General features: G+C 38.0%; 1 protein-coding gene across 18 annotated transcripts in view; it reads right to left on the reverse strand.

The window, feature by feature from the left end:
• The window catches only part of NCOR1 (nuclear receptor corepressor 1), a 190599-nt gene that overhangs the window by 91925 nt on the left and 75593 nt on the right, over window positions 1–23081 (reverse strand). For all 18 annotated transcript variants that reach the window (XR_011973909.1, XM_072640034.1, XM_072640032.1 and 15 more), the window contains 6 exons: window positions 20913–20979; window positions 19102–19274; window positions 18080–18170; window positions 11195–11373; window positions 8626–8680; window positions 6874–6975 (listed from right to left, as the gene is read on the reverse strand). Coding sequence is in view for 17 of the 18 variants with exons in the window: in XM_072640034.1 (XP_072496135.1) it covers window positions 6874–6975; window positions 8626–8680; window positions 11195–11373; window positions 18080–18170; window positions 19102–19274; window positions 20913–20979 (667 nt within the window). In the remaining variant the exon portion in view is untranslated. The remainder of the gene's footprint in view (window positions 1–6873; window positions 6976–8625; window positions 8681–11194; window positions 11374–18079; window positions 18171–19101; window positions 19275–20912; window positions 20980–23081) is intronic.

A 23081-nucleotide genomic window follows, 5' to 3' on the forward strand; every position in this document is an offset into this window, starting at 1 on the left:
ATACAACATTGGAACATACTGAAAGTAGCCCAGCAAAGTTTACATAAACTCAATTGGAGACAACCATTGGGATCACCACTGATAAAACTGTTTCTATTAAAAAGTACATTCTGTCCGTGTCCTCCAGATTCAGTCTTAACACAGAGAATGAGAAAAGACCTGCATCTCAGTTAAGAGAGACTGGAGGTTCTAATAGCAGCAGAAAAGGAAATGGGAAAGTGCAGCAGATCCCAGTCACTGCCAGAAATCACTTCCCAAACCAGTCATTTTTGGAGTAGAAATGGTCAGCTGTGCTGGAAACATACACAAAGAAAATTATTGCCTCTTCAACCCCAAATGAAGGTAAGGAAATGTTTTGAGAAAACTGTAGAAAATAAAATTGCTGATACATTTAAAAGGAATACTTTATAGTAAAGTACAAACTCTAATAAAGAAAATAAAATCAAAGGAAAACCACTGGGGGGAGTGCTTAATCTGGAAAAAGCATCTTGACCCAAGAGTGGATGCACAGCAGAGTCATGGTCAGAGGCCAGGGGAATGCCATCTACACACTGACAGATTTCAGGTAGGAGGTTGCCCTAGAAAGAAAGGGAGGCTACTTTCATTTGTGAATAGAATAAAACTTCCACATGCCATGCTGCTTATGATTCTGTTTTCCAAGTACTGAGAGCTTAATCATGGTTGTGGCTCTCTCACCCTGGCAGTCATTCCCTACTCTACAAACGAGTTATGCTCCAGCACCTTGAGGCTGGGGCAAATCCCTAAGTCACGGCTTAAGAGTCCAAGTCCTGCTACTGTTGCTCACACGTATATACAGCTTAAACCTCAAACAAGCAACAAAACAACAAAACACCAGCAATCTCTCCTTTTCATTGAGTTCCATGAGACTCCACAGCAAAAAGGATGAAACCTCACATACAGAGTGAATAACATGCAATGAGCAGGGCACCAGCAGGTTCAAAGTGAAAGCTCCAACAGTGAGAGCTTCAAAAAGCAACACACCTGCACTTTCATGTGTTGACTCAAAATTCCTAATAAACACCAAGGTGGAGAGGGCAGGGTCCCATTTCAGGTGAAATGTTTCTAAAGGACTAAAACCAAACCACTGCATTAACACTGCATAGCTCTAAGAAGTCAATCTGACCCAGCAGTAGTGATTCCAGGAAACTGGGTCATCCTTCTACTTAAACTGCCTAAGGGACAGCTGCCAATCTCGTATGCAAACTTCTACCCTCCAGGGTTACTAAGGGTAATAATCCCCACTGTATTCTCCTTGATGGGCTGGTGTGGCAGCAGAGCATACTTCAGCCTTGGCAGATCCCTGAACTATAGGCTTCTGCTGTGAAATCGAGAAGACTGACAACTAGATAGGTGGGCAATTTTATTTTGCATTGCAATCAGACTTTGAAAGGTGAATTTCCCTTTTTGATGCTTTTTTAAAGTAAAAATTGCTACAACTCCTGATCCGGTCCTTAACCTTTCAGAAACTTAAATTTTGAAAGTTTTTCATTCTTTTGTACTTTACTGGGAGGCATCTCGGTGGTGCAGTTGACTGGGCTTAGTATCAGGAACAGTCATCCTCATGAGTTCAAATGTAGCCTCAGACACTTATTGGCTGTGTGACCCTAGGCAAGTCACTTAACTGTTTACCTCAGTTTCTTTATAATCACTGAACTGGTAATATAAACACACACACACACACACAGACACACACACACACAGACACACACACACACACAGACACACACACACACAGACACACACACACACACACACACACACACAGACACACACACACACACACACACACACACCCTCTCTCTTCTTCCTATTGTCTTTTATGTGGATAATAAAATAGCTCCCCTCTGGGTACCTGTACAGTACAAGCGAAACATATCTTTCCCCGCCCTCAGCTGGTAGTGCCTTGCAAGTCACACTCCATTTGCTTTGTCTGTCTCATGCACGCTCTGTGGCGAAGCAGGAATGGTTTCATTTTGTCTTTGTATGCCTAGTACCTACCACAACACCTGATAAAAGTAAGAGTTTAATGAGGGTTTGTCAGCTGGCTGTACCTTGATTTCTCTGTTTGTAAAACTGATTCTTAGTGTTCTTATCCAATTGTCATCTGATTAAATGAGACATAACTGCAGAATCAGAGAGAAGCAGGGATTCTCATCAACTGGCTTTGCAGGTGATTTAAAATAGCTTCTTTTGCAGTAACATACCAGTGATTAAAAACTGCATTTCTGGATAAATGATGGTAATGGAAGAACTCTCCACAGATACAAAGGAAAAATTCCATGCTGGCAGGCCTCCAACTCACCAAAGGGTTGAGCTCCAAAAGACTGTCTGGAGTTTAGCATTTTATTTCCAACAGATACAAAATTAAAAGATGGTATGAATTTGTTAGAGCATCCAGCAAAGCTCATAAGCTCAACTGAAGCCCGCTATTGGTACTATCATCAGTAAAACGGTTTCTAAAGAAAAACGTATTGTCTTATGTCCTCTAGATTCAGTCTCAGCATACAGAGTGAGGACTCCTTGTATCTGCTGAGAATGGATTTCCTGAGGCTCTTTCTAATGGCATCAGGAAAGGAAATGGAAAAGTGAAGGTTTCAGTCACCTTGAGAAGTAATAATATGGAGACAGGAGGCTGAGACCTCCCAAGAGCTGGGGGGTCAGAGGGGAGAGAGAAGGGTAATGGGCACCCACCACATCAGCAAAGAGACAAAGAATCTTTCTGGGAATCAAAATGAGAATGTAAGTGGCCAAATATAAGTAAAAGGACATGTGCTGGTTCTTCATGGACTGTTTATATGGAATTATATCAACTCATAACTTAGATCAAACTTAAAAGTCAACTTTGGTAATTGTCACATTCTGTAGCTGTATAGATTAGTTGAAATTATCTTTACCAATAAAATGAAGGAAGAAATAGCAAAAACAATTTAAAGGCCCAGACAATCAAAAACTCTACTCTTAAGAACCAGACAATTTAAAAGTTTCTCTGTAAGTGAATTCAAAGGTGTCCTAGAGCCCCAATCCAAGAAAAATATGAAAGTTGTCTCATTTTCCTAATCTACTCTCTACCAGCTTATGCCTGCCACACAAACCAAGAGCCTGCCAGTTCATTCCTCTCACTGATGCACAGATAGGCAGTCACAACTTTCTCAAATCACCCCTAGAACTAAGCTTAAGTCCCAGAGTTTCAAATACCATTTTCCCCTAGGATACAATCTGCAAAGTAGGAATAAAGGCCATAATACCAAAATAAGCAACAGAATGTTTGCCAATTTCAAGGTTGACAACAACACAGACAGTTGGCTATGGATAGACTGTAGTTAAATAATCCCATTATAACAATTATATCACATCCGTTACTGAATATATCCGGTGGCTACACTGCTTCTATTAGATGTAATAATTTTGAGGCTCCTCAATCCATTTCCCAGAGATCTCCTCAAGTACTCTTCTTCCACGGCCCACTACAATGTCATTCATATGCCTCTAGCATATGCTCCTTCTCACAGATGGTGGTGTCTCTCAAAAAGGCGTCAGCGAAAGGTCTGAATTACCACAATATGAGGAGTAATAAATGGCCAGCACAATGTCATCTGTGATTTCACTCTGCTGAGGAGGAGATCAGAGCTAGAGAGAAAGAAGTGCCTCCTGCCCCATTACAACACAGCATGTACACCATGAAGATCAGAAATGCAGTAGGCTAACAAAAGGCATGTCTCAGTGTGTGTCCCCCCTCCAGTTGCAGAAATGCAAGTAAGAAGTGGCTCAAAGGATTCCTTTCCTACTTTTTTTTTTGTTATCCTACCTAATTTTTGTGTTTGTTTGTTACATAAATCCTTGTTTTGATTCACAGGATGTTTGTCTTTGTCAAACCCAACATACACCAGTAAGAAACAGATCAGGGTAACCATTCCAAACCTCATTTTGTTCTTCCTCCCCACTCCACTGTAAAGCTGTTTCAAGGACTAAACCATTTCTGAACTGTCCATCCACTTAACACATCATACTGGCACTCCTCTGTGAGGTCAAAGTCCTCACTCCAGGAAACGAGTGGTTGGAGACATAGGTCAGATCACCACTGAGAAAGCTGAGCAACAGGTTGGAGAGGCTTCAGGTTCTAGGTATTTATTTTACCCAAGGCCTAAAGAGAAGGCAGTTCGGACAAATAAGATCAGACAAACACTATACCATATTCTACAATCATCTCATTAATTCCTTAGCACCGACCAGTCACAATAAAAACATATACCATAGGTCAGAAAGAAAAGAGCTGGGAGAACACAGAAAAAATTCAAAGTTAACATGACTGTTCATGAAAGACAATCTTAAAGCATATGCCTCATTGAATACTATGTCAGGGATAGCAGCATCTTCCTAAGTTTATAAAATGTTAGTGCTAAAAGATCATCTGGTTCAACATTCTGATTTTGCAGGTTAGAAAAGAAAGCAAAATCATCAGTACCATCACAGGGAGGTACCACAAAAAGAAAAATCAGTTGGCAAACTCAGAATCACAAAACATATATCCGGGTTTGATAAGAAGAGAATTGTGCATGGTTAAAAAATAAAGAGGAGGGCTGCCACCGGATTCCTTAGGATGGGGGTGGGTGGGGTACAACCTACCCCCTACTTGCCTTATATGACTAGATATAAAAATATTTGATTCCCAAACAACTCAGAAAAAGGGAATGTCTACTGCTGACAGCAAAGGACATTGGTAGGTTTTTTCAATTTTTGATGTATAATTGTTTTCTACTAAAAATAATATTTCACATAACAGTATAATAATTCTATAGTTTTCCAAAATTCAAAAATCAAAAACGTTCAAAATTTTAGATGGTTCCCTCCCTCCAGTATATGGGCATTGATCTCAAAGGATTCTGAGAGCTCTGCCTTCACCACCTCTGCCTCACAGCCCAAGCAAATAAAAGTGGCTTCCTTCCCAGCAGACTTTGATCTCCTCACCACTTGACCACTGACAGCAGCCAACCAGGTCATCATTCACTGTTTGGAGAACGCAAGTTTCCCTGATACCTCCAACTTTTCTTTCCCCTGGAGTTTACCACTGTCCTTCAAGCTCTCCCTGATTCCTACACCACAGTTTGCCATCTTTGATGCGTCTCAAAGAGCAGGCTCTTCTTTCTGGCAGACACTTGGTGCTTCCAAATTCATTCTTACTGAACCAGTATGTTAAACAGAGAGGAGACAATTTTATTCCTCAAAAGTAAATTTCAGATTGACTTAGATCCCAACCAGCAGATGACAAATACTTTCTGCTCTCTAAAACATAACTAGGAGAAAAATATGGATTTTCCATAGAACATGTTTATCCCAATATCTGCTGGCATTATTACATGGCCTTCTAATGTACCCTTCCATAAATCACTAAACACTCAGGCAAAATGTATTACTCATAGCCACCCATTTTCAAAGACAAGTTAACTAAGTTACAAGTTCCCTAAAACTTGGAAGATGATTATATTAAGAATATAGAACTATATAGAATATAGAAAATATATATAGAATATAGACTATATATATAGAATATAGAAAAAGAATGATTATATTATTAACCACAATACATTTTATAATATGGTGACAGCTACATAAATATTCACTACTCAAAAAAAAAAAATACCCCTCACGCTAATGTTTTGTTATAAACTCAGCTTACCTGCTACACCAACTGGATAACAAACTAATTTTCATATTTAAGGAAGAGGAACCCTAAGGATGAAATCTTGTTTTCCTTTTGCAAAGGATCCAATTGTACTACCCATCAAACAATCATGCACTGGAGCACCTTTCCCCCAACGGAGTTTTCTCTCCTAAGAAATATATCCTGATTTCCCTTCCCACTCCCCACCTCCTGCCCCTGCCCTCACCATCAGAAAGAATTTCCTTCTTCTTAGAGCTCTCAGAGTACTTCATATCTCTCCCACATATCCCCTACTGTGTTATTTGTGTGCATGCCATGTCTCCCCTATTAGACTGAGCTGTTTTAAAAGTAGGGAATGCTGACTTATTTTCTTTCTTCTTCAATATCAAGAACAGTGATAAACAATTACTGAATTATTCAGACACTAGAAAAACACATTCAGAATGTCAAAAAGACCAGCTTTCTAAGTGTCACTTTCAACATAATATCAAGCATTTCCATTAAAACATCTTTCTTTAAGTAAGGATGAAATAGAATCAAAGTTTCCCTAAGAATTTAGTATTACACAGAAGTTATAGGGAAGATCAAAGATCACAGACATGGGTGAAAAGTTTGTACCTGGATTTATAAGGCAATATTACAAAAAACGACCTGGAACTAAGTAATCCAAAGTAAGGCAAAGAGACTTGGCCAAGAATCAACAGAGGAAAAGTGCCTATAACCCTAAACATTAAAAGGAAGGCAATAAAAACAGGCACAAGCACAAAGCTGCACAGGCCCTTTCACTGGCTAAGACCAGAGGGGAAGCTTATTTCCAGCCTGTGGTTCTTTCTCCTCTCCCTCATTCAACCCCAGTCACTTACCAGGTAAGAAGAGTACGAGCAATAATCTCTTAGCAGACAAATTACGTATGTTACTAGTAACACAGCTGGACTCCACCCTCCCCCCGCCAAAATCACTTTGCAAATTAACTGATTTTCACCATAAATTTACTAATCAAGAATGCATTCTAAATGGAAAAAAAGCTCAAGTGATATGATCTTTCAAATATTGAAGCTACTGACCTAATTTAATAAAAATATTCCATGTATTAAGTACATAAACTTAAGGTTCAATGTGGATTCCTACAGCACTTATTTTTCACATTTCCACAAAGCAAAACCAATCTTGTTGAGCACAGCAATGACACATACCTGGTTTCTTCCTCTGCGTTTCCCATAATTCCTCCTTACTAGGGCTTTATAATTCTCATTTTTCTTGGTCAGATAATAATATAAAACACAGTCTGGCACACTCTAAAACAAAATAAGTCAGTTTTTCAGAATTCAAAAGCATAAGACTGTAGCAAGAATAACTGATTATGCTTTCAAAAGAATTTTCTGGATGATTCCATTTACAAGTAAATCATGGAAGACATAGAAGACAATTGTCACAAAATACTCTGTTTCTCAAATATAAAAAAGTGTAGGTTCTAAAACTCCAAGTCATTTAAACAATGCCCAAAACAAGAAAAGTCAGGAAGCCCAAATCTAGCATCCCCTGTTTGCTGACATTCTCTTAATTACGTATACATTCACAATCCCTTCTGTTAGGATTGTTGGTAACGCCAGTCTTGGTAACTGTGATCACAGCGGGTACCACACCAGGGAACTAGGATATTTCAACTGGAGATTCTTAATATGTCTGAGTTTTAATTTTTCTATAGGAATACACAACTATTTCAATCTAGTAGTTAAGTCTGCACACGCTTTATTTAAAACTAAGCTGTTTAGTTCAAAAAGTCCTTCTTCATCCAGTACGAATGTTTCTGATTATTTTACAATTATGAGAAAGAATGAATACTGAAGCAGTACCATGCTTTCTTAAATTTTTTTCTACCATAGCAACTGCCTTGGCAGAGGACCAAGAGGACACAACCACATGTATCATACACTAGGATTTCCCCTCTAGTGGAGCACAGACACAGTATAATTTCTATAAAATAACATAAGGGGACATGAAGTCAAAGTAAGTTCTTCTCAAGGTATTCATGTAATCAGCCCATTCCTGATTTGGACTAAGGTTTAGAAACTGGAGTTTTGTTGTTGCTTTATAGAAATGAAGACTGTCTTCTAAGGACGGACATTCAATTTTTTGACTTTACAATGTTGAAATCAGTGAACGCTGTCAGAATTCACTCAACACGATGCTGAAAATGCTACCTTACAAGCACTAGTATTCAAAACATCTCATCAAGTCTTCAGTTCTATCTCAAGGAAAATTCGGTCTCATTTTCATTATGAAAAAAAGTGTGTGGAAGTCCATGTCATAGCTTGAAAGGTCTTACTCTCATCAGGGGGAAAAAAAACAACACACCAACTTTGTGCATTTTTAGGTCTTTCATATTAAAAACATCTTTTGATGTACTATCTTTTATTGATTATAAGTGTAAACAGTTCATGCCTGGGAAAATATATTTCAGTATCCCAGTTCCAACATATATTAAAAAAAAAAAAAAAGCAAGTCATACTGGACGAGTATAGCAAAGACTCTTCTCTCAGAATCAGCCAACAAGCTCCTAATGGAGGCATTTCTATTGCTAATTTTCAATGTACTGACAACACAAAAATTTAAAGTGCAAATAATGCAGATTAATCTTAAAAGTGTGTATGCATTTTTTGAGAGAAGAGAACCTGGTGGTTAAACATTCATCAGCACACTCTTCTATTTCTCTATAAACATTGCTTGAGTTCAGCAGGAGTATGGAAGAAGACTCAGGGAATGAAGTCCTCACCAGACTGGAGGTTAACAATGAAGTGGCAATTATATAGTGCTTGAGGGGTTTGTAAAATAAACTGGTAAATAAGCATTTCTAGTTAAACTTTTCCTAATAAATATTATGTGCAACAGTTAAAATTTTGCCACCACCTCTTTATAATAAAATCTCAATGAGAAATTTTTGTTACCTTTCGTTCCAAGTAGGAAGCAATAAGTCCAAAGTTCTTTGGATGCTGGACAAACCTGTAATTGAGGAAAAGATGTTAACAACAGTCTTTTTGAATAAGACTATCCAGTCAACTGACTTTGAAATGATTTTTTTTAATGTAAACTATGAAAAGCCCTGTAACTCTAAAACACAAGATCAAAAAAAAAAAATTCACACATAGACAACGCAAGAAAACTAATCAGCTAAACTGACCACTTTGAAAATTCACAGAGCAATGTTTATAATAGGATCATGGATTGAGAAATGGAAACTGCCTTTCAGATCAACTACTAGGCCAAACATCCACTGATTATAATTGGTAGGAGGTCACTAGCTACACTACAGTTGGAATAAACTGGAGCAATGAATGCAATTGCTAGCACTCAGTGCAAATAAAACAGTCCTTAAAAACATCTAGTAGCTCCTTTACTGTTTATAACACACTTTGCTCTAGTCCAACCTTTAAAAAGCACCTTCACTTTATCATATTATCCTTGGAGTTCCCAAACCATGCACCTTGTTGCCACAGGGAATTCACAGGGGTGCCATGGGATAATTTAAATTTTTAAGGGAAAAACTGCAGCACCCATCTATTGAACGCTACACAAACTCCTAGCTCAAAGTAGTTCCCGTTTTCAACCTCAGGCTGTGCTCCTCCCTTTCCATGATGTTCACAAATGTTTGAGACACATTTTTCTTTACTTGTGCTTTTGGTTACATCAGTAACATGCGGAACTTTCTGATCTGCAATGTCTTGTCTCTGTAAAGCTGGGATTCTGGTGGTTGCTCTGACAAAAATCACTGCACTAAAATCAATAAACCAGGTAATGAGGGTGGTGGCGTGCAGTCTGATTCCAAGATGCGAGAAGTGGTGCAGTGGCCAAAGTCACACACATCCCAGTGGCAAGAGTTTAAGAACCAAATAAAATTTTTTTCAATTTATGTGAATTATTTTTTCAAAAGGCTACAAGTTATTAGGACAGAAATACTCATTGAGTTAACTTACTTAATAAATGGGACTTCTAGATATTCTTTCAGCCTAAAGGTGCCATGACAAAACGACTGCAACAAAGTACACAGAGAAAGCTTAGACCCTTCTGCACCGCACCGAGGAGCTAGGCTTTCCCTCTCTTTCCCTACACTGCCAAATCCCTAAGAAAGCTGTCTACACTTAGTGCCCTGACTTCTCACTGGCTACTCATTTCTCAATACCTGGAAATCTTGCTTCAAATCACAGCAAAACTGAAATCGCCTTTTCCCCAGTTACTAATGGTCCCTTGTCAAATCCAAGGGTCTATTCTTGGTCATCTTTACCAATCCTTCGGTAGCACAGGACACCTGGGGCCCAAAACTTCGCTCCTGTATATGTTCTCCTCCATGGTTTTAATAATTTTGTCCTTTCTCTTTTTCCCACATGAACGGATGCCCCATTTCCCTTGATGGACTACCATCCATATGCCAAAGACTATGCCTAGAAGGTACCATAGGGGTCTGCCCTACACTCTCCAATATTTTCTCTTTATACTCTCCTAGTGATTTCATCAGCTTTTATTGGTTTATCCTATCTATGCAATCAAGTGACAAAGTGATATAGCCAGTCATGGTCTCTAAAATCAACTTCCGCTGCACATCCCCAACTGTCTAGTAGACACCTCCAGTTGAATATCCACTAGGCATCCCAAAGTCAATATGTCTATAAAAAGAACTCATCTTTAGTCCTGGCCAAACTTATTGGTTTCCCTAGCTCTGTGAAGGGTAATACCATTTTTCCAAGGACCTAAGTCTGCAATCTTAGAGAAGTCCTCAACTCCCCTTCACTCTCTTCATTCCCCAAATCAATGCTAACAAGTTTCACTGACTATACTTCCATAACACCTCTTACATCTTTTCTCGTCTTACTCACATCCACCATACTAGCCTCTTCCCTAAACTAATATAATAGTCTCTGAATTTGGGAGCAGGAAAATCTGCCTCCAAATTCTCCCCTTCCTATTCATCTTCCACACAGGTGTCAGAAGGATCCTCCTAGACATAAGCTCTAGCCATGACGTTCTGTTGCTCAAAAAGTTCTTTTGTCTCCCAATTACCTCAAGGATTAAATGCAAGTTTCTCTCTTTGGCACTTAAAGCCCCTCACAACCTGGTGCCAATTTATCTTTCCAGTCCTACTGAGTCTCCTTTATATAGTTCAAATTCTAGTCAAATTAATTCACTGCTGTTACTTGTACACAATGTTCCATTTCCCGTCTCTAGATCTTTGGCCAGGCTACCCACAGTGCCTCTGGCTCCTGTGATCTTCTCCATCTGGTGGCCTTTTCCCTCTCCTACCCCCGCCCCCCCCCATTACTCTCTGTTCAGTCTGCAGATACTCTGCCTACATGTAATTCCTTCAATAGAATGTAAGCTACTTGAGAGCAGAGACTACCTCATTTGTGTGTTTTAATCTCCAGGAGGTACTTATTAAATACTTGCTCAAAAGAAAGGGCCACCAGCACAGTTTCATGCACGATACAATAGTCCTTTGTAAAGAATTATTAAAAGCCTAGTTACTTTTCCTTAAAGATCTCCTTTTCGTGGTCGGTCCAAACATTCATGAACTGTCTGTCTTTATAAACCTTCATGGGATCCTCCATGAGACCATTCATGTTGATAAACTTCACCCTTCTTTGTTCAGCATCAAACATCATGGGTGGAATGACAGAAAGCTGACGCATTTGTTTTTCATTGTTCTACAAAAAGAAAAGTAGTTTATTTGGGATAATGTTTAGAGCAGAAACTTAAATTGTACTATAGAGAAGACACATTTTAATGGCAGTAGAACAGCCAAGAGAACGCTATGGGGAAAATAATGCACTGGGGCAGAATTAGGACAGGAGACTCTTTGGGTTTCCTAAACTTGAAAAAGTCACTTAGCTCTCAGAGCCTCAACTTTCTTCTCTGCAAAATGGAAAGAATGCTCATACTATTCATTTTCTATTGGAAGAGTTCAAAGAAAAGATGCACATAAAGCACTTTTTAATTTAAAAGTACCATATAAAAGCTTATCCATGCTAATAGGTACTCAAAGAATATAATTTAAATACACTAAACATACAGCTCACTTTTTAAAAATGATACTCAAATGTGCTAAAAAAGAATAATGTTAGTTCACTGGGAAAAATTTCAAGAAAATAGCCTGTAAAAAAAATCCATGACTTCAGATGTCTATACAAAAATGCACAAAGTACAGCTAATAAACAAAAAAAGAGAAGGGAAAGAAAGGGTAATGATGGCACATTAAGAAGGTATACACATGGGAAGAAATCAGGAACCAGAGTAGGGGTGCATGGCAAAAAAGCATTTGGGTGACACTCTAGAGAGGGAAAAAACTATTGATATTATCATAAGAGAATAAATACTACAGAGACCATGTGCTTTGAAAGAGGAACCAGATCATAATCCTGTCTCAGAAGAATGCAATAGTGACTGGGCAGCAAGGGGGCAAGAAAACAAGTAGATGGAGCACCAGGCCTAGAGTTAGGACGACCTGAGGCACACTAGCTATGTTACCCTGGGAAACTAACTGAATCTGTTTACCTCGGTTTCCATATCTCTAAAATGGAGATAATAACAGCCCCAACCTCCCAGGATTGTTTTAGGAATCAAATAGGATTCTACCAGCCAAAACAAATCCAGGGACTCTATGAACACAATTACAAAACACTTTTTGCACAAATAAATTCAGATCTAAGTAAGTGGGAAAACATCAGTTGCTCGTGTGGGTAGGCTGAGCCAATATAATGAAAATGACAATTCTACCTAAATTAATTTACATATTCAGCGCCATACCAATCAAACTACCAAATAATTATTTTATAGAGCTAGAAAAATAATATCAAAATTCATCTGGAAGAACAAAAGGTCCAGAATATCAACGGAACTACTGAAAAGAACTGCTAGGAAAGGTGACCTAGCCCTACCAGATCTCAAATTGTAGTATAAAGCAGCAATTTTCAAAATCACTTGATACTGGCTAAGAAATAGAGAGGTAAACCAGTGGAATAGGTTTGGTACTCAAGACACAGTAGAGAACATTATGAAGGGCAAAATAGATAATTTTGTTTACATTAAATTGAAAAGTTTTTGCACAAACAAACCCAACGCAACCAAGATTAGGAGGGAAGCAGAAAACCTGGAGAGAAATTTTGCAACTAGTATCTGTTATAAAGACCTCATTTCTAAAATATATAGAGAACTGAGTCAAATTTACAAAAATACAAGTTATTCCCCAAGTGATAAATGGTCAAAGGATATAAACAGGCAGTTTTCAGAGGAAGAAATTAAAGCTATCTATAGTCATATGAAAAAATGTTCTAAATCATTACTGATTAGAGAGATGCCAATTAAAACAACTTTGAGGTACCATATCACCTATCAGATTGGCTAACATGACAAAACAGGAAGATGATAAATGCTGGAGAAGATGTGGGAGAGTTGGAACACTAATTCATTGTTGGTGGAACTGTGAGCTCATCCAACCATTCTGGAGAGCCATTTGGAAATATGCCCAAAGCCCTACAAAAATGTGCACACCCTTTGACCCAGCAATACTGCTTGTAGGGCTGTATCCCAAAGAGATCATATAAATGAGAAAAGGTCCCACATGTACAAAAATATTTATAGCAGCTCTCTTTGTGGTGGCCAAGAACTGGAAATCAAGGGGATGCCCATCAACTGGGGAATGGCTGAACAAGTTGTGGTATATGAATGTAATGGAATACTGTTGTGCTATAAGAAATGATGAACAGGAAGACTTTAGAGAGACTGAGAAAGACTTATATGAACTGATGCTGAGTCAAAGGAGCAGAACCAGGAGAACTTTGTACACAGCAGCAACCACAGTGTGCCAGGAATTTTTCTGGTAGACTTAGTACTTCACTGAAATGCATAGACTTAAAAAATTTCCAATGGACTCTTGAGGCAAAACGCCTTCCACATCCAGAGAAAGAACCATGGAACTGGATCACAGAATGAAGCAGGCCATTTTCTCCTGTGCTATGTTTTGTTTTGCTTTATGGTTTCTCCCGTTCATTTTAATTCTTCTATGCAACATGACTAAGGTGAAAATGTATTTAACAGGAACGTACGTGTAGAACCTATATAAGACTGCAAGCCATCTCAGGGAGAGAGAGGGGAGGGAGGGGGAAAAAATCTAAGATATATGGCAGTGATTGTAGAAAACTGAAAACAAAATTTTTTAAAAAAAGAATCAAATAAGATAATTTGTTAAGTACTTAGCATAGTGCCTGAACACAGCAGGATAGACTCTAAACTTGATCTCATTCTCACCAACAGGAACTAATTCCTAGAGAAGAAATGAAGGGACATATGAGGCCTTAGAACTCATGATATCCGAACTGCTCTGATACACACTCTGAATTTTATGCGAACAGATTGCAAACAGTTCTGAAGATAGATATGTAGACCTCATAGAATTAATTTCTACAGAAAATATCAGAACAGGAGGGGCACAAATCTCCTAAGAATTTAATTCAGAAGACAAAGAGAAAAAGTTCTGAGGAGGAAGCAAAAGGGGAGCTGCTAACCAAGAAAAATGTGGTTTTGCCATTTTGATTATAGTAGTTTTGGCCTGTCCATGGAGCAATGAATATTTCTCCAATAATTTATATCTGTCTTTATTTGTGAAAAGTATTTTGTAATTGTATTCATATGGTTCCTGTGCATGTCTTGACAGGTAAACTGCCATGTATTTTAGACATAGTCTGTAAGTTAAGCAGCACAGTGCAGGTGAGCACCACATGACACCACACCACATTGCACCGCATCGCATCGCATCACATCACATCACTGTCTTCAAAGAACTGAAAGGTGTGACTGCTGAGACCCTCAGTAATCTTAGAAGATAGAGCTTAGGAGAGTTTTAGGGCAGCACTGGGAAAAGGGCAAATATCATAATTTCCTACCAGGCAGAAAATAAAAAAGTTACAATACAATGAGTCTGACCTCAAGTCCTGGGGAAACTGCAGAACATCCAGCTCACCTAGATTTCAGCAAAGCATGTAGTAACAGTCCCTGGTGCTTTTTACTTCTTTTTTGGTTTTTTTGAGAAAAGATGCAATGATGTTTGGATAGACAACAATATGATTAGATCTGTTTGGAAATGACTTAATGACCCAATGTCAACTGGACAGGAACTGTCCTGGGGAGGACCCTAGGGATCTCTGTTAGGTTCTGCTCTCTAGTGAAAACATGTTTATCAATGATGTGGTGTGCTTATTAAATCTGCCAGTGATACAAAAATTGTATCATCCTGGATAACAATCAAGATTCAGAAAAATGTCTGACAGGCCAGAACACTGGGCAGCATCAAATATATTAAAACTGATTAGGATACAGAATTGTATGCAGTCGTGGGGAGGGAGGGCGGTAATGGGAGATAGGTGTGGGGGGGATAAAATCTCAATTGTATGTCAGTGATTGTTAAACATTAAAAAAATAATAAATAAATAAATAAATAAAATTTAAAAAAAAACTGATTAGGAATGAATGTAAACTTATTTGTGACTTGAAAGCCATCAAAGCACAATATGGGGGGAAGCAGGTGTAGACAGGAGTGAACCTGAAAAAAGTATGAGATTTACTTAAAGTCTCCAGATGTGTCAACAGAATGATGTGAAAGACACGAAAGCAAATACGACTGAAAATGGCATTAAGAGAAGCTCCACGATAATGACTCAAGGGATCAATTTTGGCCATGGAGCATCCAATTCTAAGGGGTATATCCTAGGGAGGACACTGTTAAATGAAAGCATTCAAAGGAAGCACAATGTTATGATAAAGGCTCTCGAGCAGAAAGAACTATGGACATTTAGTCCTAGAAAAAAGGCTTGGTGAGTACATAATAGTTGCATAAGTATTTGAAAGGCTGTTGAGTAGAAGAATGACTAAACTAGCTTTGTTTGGCACAACTACAAGTAATGTGGGGGAGTTACAACTCCAAAAATAGAAATGAAAGCTTGATGAAAATGGGCTATCTTCACAGTCAGTAGGTTCCCCCTCATTCAGTCTTTCCAAGCAAAAATCTAGGTGACCAATGACAGGAAAGGCTAGAGATGAGATTCTGTTTCAGGATGAGATCTGATTCCTAAGGTCACGCCCCTGTCTGTGTAACAAGGTGTAAAATCTGTAGCATGGAGAGCAGGAAGAAACCTTGCTGACCATCTAGTTTAATTCCCTCATTTTAAAGATAAAGGGAGGCCCCTGAAGGTTAAGTAACTTCACCAAGATCACACAACGAAAACTCTTCAGAGAGAAGCTGGGGGGAGGGAGGGAAGGGTCCATCTTTAGATAATAATCTAAATACAGACAAATAGACTGCTTTAGGATAGTACATTTTAAACTAAAATGTTTCTTAATTAAACAACTCTTTATTAACTTAGATCCTTCCAACTCAAATGTAAGACCACACAAAATATTACACACACAATGCTCATGCTCTTTCACATTTTCAAATGCTTTCCTAAACACTCTGGAGAGTGTATGATGAAGGTATTACTGCCCTTTTGCAGAATGTAAATTGTGACTTTTGAAGGGTTCAGTGGCTCCACAGCTGGCAAGAGTCAGGGGTAAGGATGGATCCAAATCTCTGTCTCCTGATCCAAAGTTTGGTTCTTTATTATACCTGAAGCTAAGCTAGTTTCAAGCAAAAATTGGTCACATCTATCACCTGTCACATTTGTCACATTGTTGAGTAACCACAGTGGGAAGATTGCATAATAATAATGAAAGCTGATTTAATTTAGTAGTTTACTAAGACAATTTTACAGCTTTTCATTTGATCTCCACAGAGAGGTAGGCAGAGAGAATGATTATTAAACCCATTTGATAGATTAGGAAACAAGAGATCACTAAAAGTTACTAGAGTCAGGATTCAAATGCACATCTTAAAATGCAGTGCTTTGATTTTCACCTATATCAAAACTACAGGCATACCCTCCATGAATTAGTTCTACAACAAGAGATCAATTCCAGAGGAATACTGTTTATGCCTACACAGTAAATGATATAACCTCCTTTAGCAGGGTTGGGGATAGGTAGATGGAAGAATGTGGAAGGTCTGGAAAGCAGAACATAACTTTTCAGGTCCTCCTGGGGAGGGTCTTCACAATGTGACTTCATCACTTTAAAGCTCTGTGAATTCCTGAACAAGTAGACTTGTTGGTAATGCAAACTTAAGTCAAACACAGTATATCACATACAAATAGAGATGAAGTTCCAACAGGACAAACACAATAAAGAGATTCTGCATTTTAAAAAACTTCCCATTGCCAGGGAATGTTCCATAGAGAAATAATACTTTATCACTTTAGGTACATGAAACAAATTTCACATAACCACATACTCTGTTTCTTCTCCAAGTATCCATCAAGTATCTGTAATGAAAAATGCAAATGGCAGCCACACAGTGGGAAAAGTGTAGATTTGCAGTGGAGGCTCTGTGCAAGGTCACATGAGGCCTTTTCAAAGGTCACATGCTCTAGGCCCCATGTCCTTATCCCTCATCTAGAAGGCTAGATGAGGCCAACTCAGGCTCCTTCCAGTTCTAAATTGTGATTCTACAACTAGGCTAGAAGGGACCATCAAGACAAAGGTCTTGTCATTGGCAGATGGGGAAACTGAGGTTGAGAACAGCTAGTGACTTGCCAATCACATCAGCTGTGTGACTTGAAGAAGCCAGATCCCATGACTCCTTCGGAAAAGAAAGCCGAGTTCTTCAACCTACAACCCTCTGTCCAATCATAACACACCACTCCTTGACTCTCTGTCCTGCTTTACTTATCAAACAACCCAACCACGTAAGTTACTCCCTGCCCCAAAATGTCACCAATCTAAAGACAATAAAATGAAAAGGGTGAAAAGAGAAAGGGAGTAAAAGATGAAGAAAGGTTCATTCATAACCATTATAATTCCTCTACAGAGATTACACCAAACTACATCACATTCATTATTATTACATTATATTTTTTCACTTCCTAATTAATTACAGGGTGGCTGGATGTGGGCTATTCAACCCCCCAGTCCCATAAATTAGAGAGTGCTTGTTTTAATGAAATTGCATCCAAAGAAATTCAACCAAATATCCCATGGAGTTCATTAAGAAAGGGTTTAAATTAGCTGCCTTTTCTGATTATCCTCACCTAACTATTCTTGATTTGAGCAAACCACGAAGAACTAGCTTGGTTGCTATATCCATAAAAAAAATCTCAGTCCACTCAGTGGATGTTAAGATCTCTGAGGAAATGTACCATGAAGAGGGAATCAATCATTCACCGAGTGAATGATGCACAAAGGATTACCAACTCTCTAGGGGCTAAGGCTGAAAGCAGCACCATCACACCTCCAGAACAGACCTGGAAGACCCTGGGAAAGACTCACCTCCTGCTCAGAGAGGCCATCGATGATTTCAGAAATCTCATGCTCACTTCGAGCAATGGTGGCCGAAAGACCAGCTCCTCTCTGCCCAACCCTAGACACAAGAAGAAAGTTCAAGCAGATTAGAAAATCTTTACATTTTAAAGTATATGGTCTTTAAATTTACTATACTAATTTCTGGAGGAGTGTTGTTTTTTTAAATAACCTGTTAAGACACAAAAAGAACATGAAAAACTTTAAAATTTGACTGAAGAAGCAGGCTAGGTAACATGAGGCTATCACTATGTAAATGAGTAACTATTTAAAAGCTGATCCAAACATTTAAAGGCCACATGCTCAACAAGTGCACATATGGGAGAACCTTCTGGAAAAGTATTCTTAGAGTCGGTTGTTGTTTTTTTTACAGCTGCTGATTCCATCTAAACTTCAGACAGGAGTCTCTGGCCTGCCTTTCAGCCAAGAGTAGCATTGCAGGCTGAGAAATATGCCAAATGTTTAAAAAAAAAAATACCCTCCAATATAGAAACTCAAGTGGGATGAGAAAGATTTTCATATTTCTGGTTTACAAGAGAAAGTAAGATTTCAAAAATCTTTACCAAGTACCATCTTAAACCAAAAGATTATCCTAACAAAAACAAAGAATTTCTTAAACTGGATAGCTTGCGATCAAACACCACCATAAACCCTTTTAGAAGTACTATTAGAGTGACAATAATGCAGAAACTCAGATGTTTTGCATGGAATTCTCTTCCATATTCACTATCATTCCCAAAGAGGGTTACATGTTTAAGAACTAGAAAACAATTTTTAAATATTCTTCTCTACTCGGATTTTCCCCCAAAGTCAAATGAACAAAGAGAAAAATTTACAAAAATCACAACAATGGATGACACTCAATTATTTGATTCTAAATGTAGTAAAGTTGTCATTAATTTCTTTAATTCGATAAAGGAAGTCTACTACATTGTATAGTGACATAATCAGATTTTTAATTGAAAAACAATATTCTAGCCACTCATTACTACCTCTGAAATCTTTCTTGTTGCTCCCTTTGCTTTCGAATTTCTGGAAATTGTTTTTCATAGTATTCTCGGGTTTTACTCTCTTTAGCTTTCCTCCGGGGATTGTTCTCTATTCTGTCCACTTTTTTTTCCCATGCCTCCATGAGCTGATCATAACGTTGGCAGATTTTTTGTTCCTATTAAATATGGAAAACAGAAATTAATTATGGACAAAATATAGCTGAAAGTCTTTAAATAACATTACCCTAGTTTGTCACCCAAATGCTAGTTTGTCAAGGGAGTTACACTTCAAAAAGGATTTGAACAGGCAGGTCACTCAGTGGTAAATCTTTGCGTTGAAGGGTCAAAGTAAATGGTGATTCCATTACTCAACACAATTAGATAGAAGTTGTCACAGAACATTACTGTCTGTGCATGTGCATGTGTATAACTTAGCTTCTCTATACTGTGGGTTGCACTGACTGATAAGGCAGTAGAAAATTCCTAAGAGCAGGCTGATACTAGGGAAGAAGCTTTAAAAGCACATAAGTCTCACCACCACAAGCTACAGCTGGTTGGACCATACCACATTTCCCCTTCTCTGTAACGTGGCCTGCATGTATGTCAATAGCTAATAACAGAGGGTGACTACTTTAAATTCATACTCAGCTGACAACACTGTAATAAAAAAAAATCAAAAGTGCTCATTATTAAATAGTCCTCCAAAAGTAAATGATTTAAATGCTTTCCAAAAGTAAAACACAAAATTCATGCTTAAATTTCAAAGACATGTAAACCACATGAGCAAGTTACAAGTAGGAAAAACCAATCTGTCAGAACCTGAACATTAGAAATAAAGAGACCTTAAAAAAAAAGATTATTTTAAAAACGAGGGCAATGAAGGCAACAGGTTGTTTGGTGACTTGTCCCAGGCGATCAACCAGTGAAAGTTATGATAAAATTGGGACACCATGGATTCTGACTTCCTTGTCCAAAGCTCTTTATATAAATTTTATTGTCATAACTGTATTAATATTTATCTAATGATAAAAATGATTTTATATATTAGTAAAAGAAAATTTTTGAAGATATTTCTTTAGAAAAAAAACCTGTAAGGCTTGAGACTTAACAAGAACAACAAATGCAAATGAAGTTTTCTGAAGTCTTCTATTCAGCATCAATTCCTGGTCTGTTTTTCTTAAAATACCACATTGGGAACTTTAGAAATAAAGCTACAAAGTCATTTTGTTTTAAACTTACAGACTGTCTAATATTTTATTTTGATACTGTAAATGTAAACAGAAAAACTAATGTTTGCCTAAGAAATGTCATATGAAGAATACAACAAGCTAAGAAATAGAGATAAAATTTGGTATGACGTGTTTTCAAGAAGGGTTTAAAATTAAGGCATAATCATGTTATAAAACTAACGTTTTTGCCACTTTTAAAATGAAACACATTTCTACCACATAATCAGGTTTTTAATAAAGAAAGGGAAATCTAAGCAAAATCATTCCATTAATTTAAAAGTATAGCACACCCCACTCAATCTCCACAAATATTGTTAAAACCACTTACCAATAGTCTTATTGCTGGATAAAAAGAACATAAACTCTCACCCCAAGCTAAGAATGACACACATAACTACGTAAACTATGACCCCACAATGCTGGTGGAAGTGTCTATTACAGATAAGTCAACATCCTCCTCAGCACAACTCTGTGCACAGTTGCTCCTCCTGGCCATGGTGCGGAGAATAGTGTCTGCCTACGCAAACAAACAAAAAGATTGGTACAACTCTCATAGACGTCAAGTCAATAAGGAGAAGCCCTCACCCTTTGCTTTCTTGCATGATTTCTTCTTTTAAAAAATAAGATGAGTTTTTTCCTCATCACCTGGTTTCTAGAAGAGAAAATATCATTTATGAAAGTGAGAAAATAATACAAGTCAATAATGATTTACTTCTTCCCCAAACAGTGTAATGACATGAGAAATCAACTCAAGATGACTGAGAATAATTTTCACGTAATAAGGTTATCCCAAAATTATTTTTCTGTCCTGGTACGTTTAATAATTCTAACTGCCTAGAAGGCTTCCTCTTCTAGACTGAAGGAACTCATAGAAATAAAGTCACTTCTCAATTATTCTTGCTTAACTAAATACAGAAAAATACAGCTTTCCAATGAAACATGACCTCACACCTACTCTCCGCTGTCTTTCCATAAGCAGGCTCTGCTCCAAAGCAGGAGAGACTGCAGAAGCAAGAGCGGGGGTGGGGCTGGGGGTGGGGTCCCTCCTTGGCCCAATCACCCAGGACAAGCTGAGGTGAGGAAGGAAGTGTCTTTCTTACACAGGAAGCATCTGGTCTATTGTAGATAGTTTTTAACAGTCTGAGAAGCAGCTCAGTCCATTTCCAGCAACTAATTAGAAACAAGGGAAAGAACTGAGCAGGAGGCCTCTAGGAAGAAGCGTGCTTTCAGCACTTTGATGTTTGGTGAATTTCCCACAATTAAATCTGTGCACAAAGTACATCCCAAAGCAAAACCTAAATGACTTTTGGATTAACCATGTCACTGTTTCATTGAATCAACAGGAATAATTGAGAGTGGACTACAGGAAAAGCAGCCAAGAACTAAAGAGAATCATTGCAGTACATTGTATCACTTTTATATCAACTAAGTAACTGCCACAGAAAAACAATCATTATGTATATTATACTATGCATAAGTTCAATAACCATATGGATAACATACATTTAACTGTATGCAGGTCAAATAATTCACATACATTCCATTTTATCTAATTTTAGTCTCTTGAGAAATCAGAAGTAAATGCAAATTCATCACAATTTTTAGAACTCAAATATATCATAAAACTCAGTCAAACAGACAAGTACTGAATTTACCAGAGAATACAAATGAAATAGAAGACAGTAAGAGGGAGGCAGTAATGCACACACAAAGTAATTAAAGTGAGGTAGTTGAAGTTGTCTAGATTTTTGTCTGATTCTACTTTTGCATGCATCACGGATCTATTCTATGTTAAAACTTTACGTTGTTGCCATTCAGTCGTTTTGGCTGTGTCTGACTCTGTGTGAACCCATATGGGATTTTCTTGGGAAAGAGTGGTTTGCCTTCTCCTTCCCCAGTTCATTTTACAGATGGGGAAACTGAGGCCAACAGGGATAAGTGACTTGCCCAGGGTTACACAGTGAGGAAGTATCTGAGGTCAGATTTGAACTCACAAAGATAAATCTTCAAGATTCCAAGCCCAGTGTTCTACCCACTGTGCTACCTAGCTGCCCTTCATATAAAGTATTTAAAATACTTTATATTTTATTACAAGTCTAGTTAACCTCCTTCTGCAGTCTAACACTATAATAGTATCCCACAATAGAAGTCAGTAAGAATGTGCAATTATTTTATTGTGAATCTCATATTTAACGAGCTGTATCCTAGACCCAAATTCAGGTCAGTTGTTATTCATACACATTCTTAGGCATTCTTTGATAACTCATCTTTGCCACAAGTTCATGGGTGCAGAGGGTTTTCTGTTTCACTTGTACTCTCAGCAAGAAATGAAAAAAATTACCAGCAATATATGCCATTGGCATCAATATTAGTAAACAATAAATTATCTTCTCATCATGGTTAGCAAAACATTCAATAAAGTATATGAAAACATTATATTGGAACTCATCTCATGTTCTGGTAACTCACTAGCAAACAATTCACCAGAAAGTATCTTAAAATTGCAAATTAAAAAACAAAACAAACAAAAAAAGGCAAGATCCCTAACGATCTACACCTCACTATAATTATGTCACACAAGTTGTTTCCATTTCACTTAAGCTCTGAGCCCCCAAACTGGTATCCATCCAGGCCTCATCCTACAATGCACAAGGATAAGGACTTTGTGGGAGCGAGCAGTCTCCTCGCGCTTCCAAGGCACGAGGCGCCAGGACGTTAAATGGCAGAAGGGTCTACAAATACCGTAGCTGGCAA

Source organism: Notamacropus eugenii, chromosome 2 (assembly GCF_028372415.1).
Source record: "Notamacropus eugenii isolate mMacEug1 chromosome 2, mMacEug1.pri_v2, whole genome shotgun sequence".
In the NCBI taxonomy this organism is placed as follows: Eukaryota; Metazoa; Chordata; class Mammalia; order Diprotodontia; family Macropodidae; genus Notamacropus; species Notamacropus eugenii.